Here is a 3628-nt window from a genome sequence, read left to right as displayed (position 1 = left end):
AATATTAAATTGAAGCGACTATGCTTTTAAAACAGTGGCAAATAAAATCAAATTTTCAGAATTAATAAATAAAACATTGTCTGATCCCATATTTTGACTAGATTTGTTTGAAAATACAACTCACTCTGTGTCAATAATGGGTTTTAAAATGCTCACTAATAAAATTTTTATAAAAATTTGTGCAATTTATAAGTATAAATTTTTGCAGAATTTCTCCACCCACAACTTAGTAGTCAAATATGTAGGATAATAAACTAAGTAGGATAAACTTACCCAAAAATCTTTTTATTGCCTATCATTTTTGAACCGTCATTGGCAAATTAAAATATCTGAAAACCTCCACCACAATTATTGTAAGCTGACTCTAGCCATCACCTTCTGAACATCAGAAGAGTTATGATATAGTTGTACCACTGCAATGGCAGAAATGTCACAACAGAGCACAGGTGAAGATGCTAAAAAAAAACATTTTAATGGTCAGGTGACACTTGACAGTAGACAAAATGAGCACTTGAGCTGCACTGTTTTTTCTCCTCATTGGTACAAACTAAGCATGAACCCCATGGCACTAAATGACATGAACAGACTTGAAGGTAGGTGGCAGAAGTCATGTAACTTCTACATGAAGCTTTCATCCTGTATGTGAATCCTCTGGTTCAAACAAAAATCACTATGTACAGCAAAGTCGCCTTCTCATCTGCAACTTTCCAAAACCAATGTAATTCCAGGAACTCTATAAAATTAGCGTCTGAAATTTACCTAGCTTCCTTTGTTGCAGACTGGAGCTTTTTTCCCAATGCATTAATGCAAATTCAGTTGGCACACAAATCAGAAGGAAAAAAACTATAAAATGCACACAAGTCCAACCACATGTTCTGACTCCAAGAGACAGACGAGCAGCAGAGATCTGACCATTAAACTATGTGATAAGAATACAGCCACACCTGGGACAAAACATCTTAGGTCCTGGAGACTATTTTAGAGACATTGTCATGGTGAAAGAGTCACATCCTATCTGCCTATGGAAAGCATGGCCTTAAGGCATTACAGATTTAACTTCAAATTACTCTCTTGCAAGGGCCACCTGACCAAGAAGAATGACAGAAACAACTGTACATTCACTTATTTTCCAGAAATGAAAAAACAGATATAGTTAAAAACACAACTAGACACATGTTCTGGGCAAACACGCAAGACTGCTGATTTTGCAAAAAATATGGATAATGACGCGCATGAACGAAAGGGGAAAAAAAAGATGTAAACATTCCATTAACACCAGCTGAAAACCAGTTCGATTAGCCTGCAGGATAATCAGGATGGCAGCTTATGTCCGCCCAGACTTAGTTCGTACAACTGTCCCAAGAAGATTCAAATAAATTACATAAATAGGAGGGGGGCCGGGCGCCTCCATGCCAGTGTCCATGCCGAGCCCCAGCGAGCCCCTCACAAGTCGGGGTAGCCGCAGTAGTAGACGGCGCTGCTGGCGTCCGACACGGCCGACGAGATGGGAGCCGCCACCTCAGGCGCCGACAGCGCGGCCGCGTCGTGGCCGCCGTAGGGCAGCCCCAGCTCGGGTTTGCAGGCGAAGCGCAGGTACTGTTCGAACTCCGTGCGGTCCACCTCGCCCAGCAGCTCCTCCGGCCGCAGCTGCTCCAGCTGCTCCCGGCACGGCGCCGACTCCGGCGGCGGCGACGGCTGCCCCGCGGCCCCCGGCGGCGGCGGCAGCGGGCCGCGCCCCGCTCCCGGCGGCTGGCACTGCCCGTAGTAGGCGTGCAGCGGCGCCGGGCAGCCCAGCAGCCCCTGCAGCGACCCGCCCGCGCCCAGCGCCTCTCCGGGCGGCAGGTGCCGCCGCAGCGACCCGCCCGACGGGCTCTCGGACGCCGCCGCCGCCGCCGCCGGGTACTCGGCGGCCGCCGGGTGCGGGCCGTAGCCGTAGGGCACCAGCGCGCACTCCTCCTGCAGCCCCGCCGCGAAGAAGGACGCCTCGCTCTCCGCCGCGTCCAGCGGCGACGGGTCCGGTGTCGGCAGGCCGTAGCCGTCGAACGCGGCGCCCAGCGGCGGACAGTCCCGGTAGTGGCCCGCGCCCGCCGCCGCCGCGTAGCCCTGCTCGCCGTACGCCAGTCCCAGGCCCTCCACGCACATCCTGCCGCCGACGCCGCCGGACACCTCGCTGCCCAGACCGGGCCCCGCCGCCGCCGCCGCCGCCTCGGCCAGGCCGTGCTGCAGGAAGCCGCTCTCCACCCGCTTCAGGCGCTTCACCTGCTTCCGCCGCCGCGGCCGGTACTTGTAGTTCGGGTGGTCCTGCATGTGCTGCACCCGCAGCCGCTCCGCCTCCTCCACGAACGGACGCTTCTCCGCCAGCGACAGCGCCTTCCACGATTTACCTGCACCCACCGACACCGTCAGACCGCCCGCTCACCCGGCGGCACCCCCGCCCGCTCCCGGCGACACCGACACCGCCCCCACCCGCACCGCCAGCCCCGCCCGGCCGTGCGCGATCCTCGCTCGCCCTCGGACGTGACCGCCACGCCGGGACCCCGGCCCGACAGCCCACGGATCCCCCCGCTCGCCGCCCACAGCCCCGACCCTGAGCTTCCCCGGGCTCCTCGCTCTCCTGGATCCGCCCCACGGGACCCCGCGCCCGCCCGCGCTCACCCAGCATCTTGCTGAGCTCGGCGTTGTGCAGGTCCGGGTTTTGCTGCGCCAGCCGCTTGCGCTCGTCCTTCGCCCACACCATGAAGGCGTTCATGGGACGCCGGATCCGCGCCTCGCCCTTGCTCCGGCCGCCCGACGGCCCCGACGCCGCCGCACCGCCCTTCGCCTTCGCCTCGCCCAGCGGACTCAGCGCCTCTGCCGCCCACGGGCACATGGCCGGCATCATGATGGGCAGCGAGCACCGCCCCTGCACCTGGTCGTCGCTGCTGGCGTAGCCCGCATCGGGGCTGCTCATCTCGCGCCGGGACCGGACGGGATGGGACGGGACGCGCTGCCGACTGCCGCCAAAGCCGGCAGCTGCGGCCGGCCCACGGCACACACTCAGCACTCAGAGCCCGCTCGCTGCTGCCGGAGCCCGCGCCCGGCCCGGCCCTATTTGAGCCGCGGCGCGGCCAATGGGGCGGCGGGGGCGGGCGCGCCGCCGGACGGCGGCCGTGGCTCCCGCGGCGCTGCCCCGCGGGGCGGCCCCCGCGGCTCCTCCCGGCGCTGCCCGGCGGGGCCCGGCACCTGAGCCCATCGCGGGCTCCGCCGCGGCCAGCGCTGCCCCGCCCCCGCGGGACCCGTTCCGGCTGTGCCTCGGGGCACCGGCAGCGCCTTCGGGAGCGCCGCCGGCCTCATCCCTGCCCTCCGCAAGGGCAGCGCAGATCGGCCCACGAGGCCGTGCGCTAAGGGACATCCCTGAGCGGAGCAGATAAGAAAGAGGGGAAAGGGACAGAGTATTTATTAGAGTATTGTTGTGCCGAGATACCCTGTAACACTGACAGGCACAAGCGGTTTCTCCTGCACGTAGATGTGGGACGTAGCTTGGGAACAATAAGACAAGTGATCACCTGTGCCTCACACTTCAGCTTCGTACCCTGGTAGCGCTACCCCAGCCGCTCCGGCTGCTCCTGCTCTGTCCCCTTCACCGTAA

General features: G+C 60.0%; 1 protein-coding gene across 1 annotated transcript; it reads right to left on the bottom strand.

The window, feature by feature from the left end:
- Positions 1-447: 447 nt before the first annotated feature.
- On the bottom strand, positions 448-3040 carry LOC132334549 (transcription factor SOX-17-like). The gene is made up of 2 exons (XM_059860658.1): positions 2656-3040; positions 448-2384 (listed from the first exon to the last, which is right to left on the bottom strand). The coding sequence occupies exons 1-2, from the start codon at positions 2948-2950 to the stop codon at positions 1444-1446; spliced, it is 1236 nt and encodes a 411-aa protein (XP_059716641.1). The 5' UTR covers positions 2951-3040; the 3' UTR covers positions 448-1443.
- Positions 3041-3628: the final 588 nt, after the last annotated feature.

This window comes from Haemorhous mexicanus, chromosome 1 (assembly GCF_027477595.1).
Source record: "Haemorhous mexicanus isolate bHaeMex1 chromosome 1, bHaeMex1.pri, whole genome shotgun sequence".
NCBI classification, from domain to species: Eukaryota; Metazoa; Chordata; class Aves; order Passeriformes; family Fringillidae; genus Haemorhous; species Haemorhous mexicanus.
Note: the sequence above shows the minus strand (reverse complement) of the source record. Positions and strands in the feature narration are given on the sequence as shown.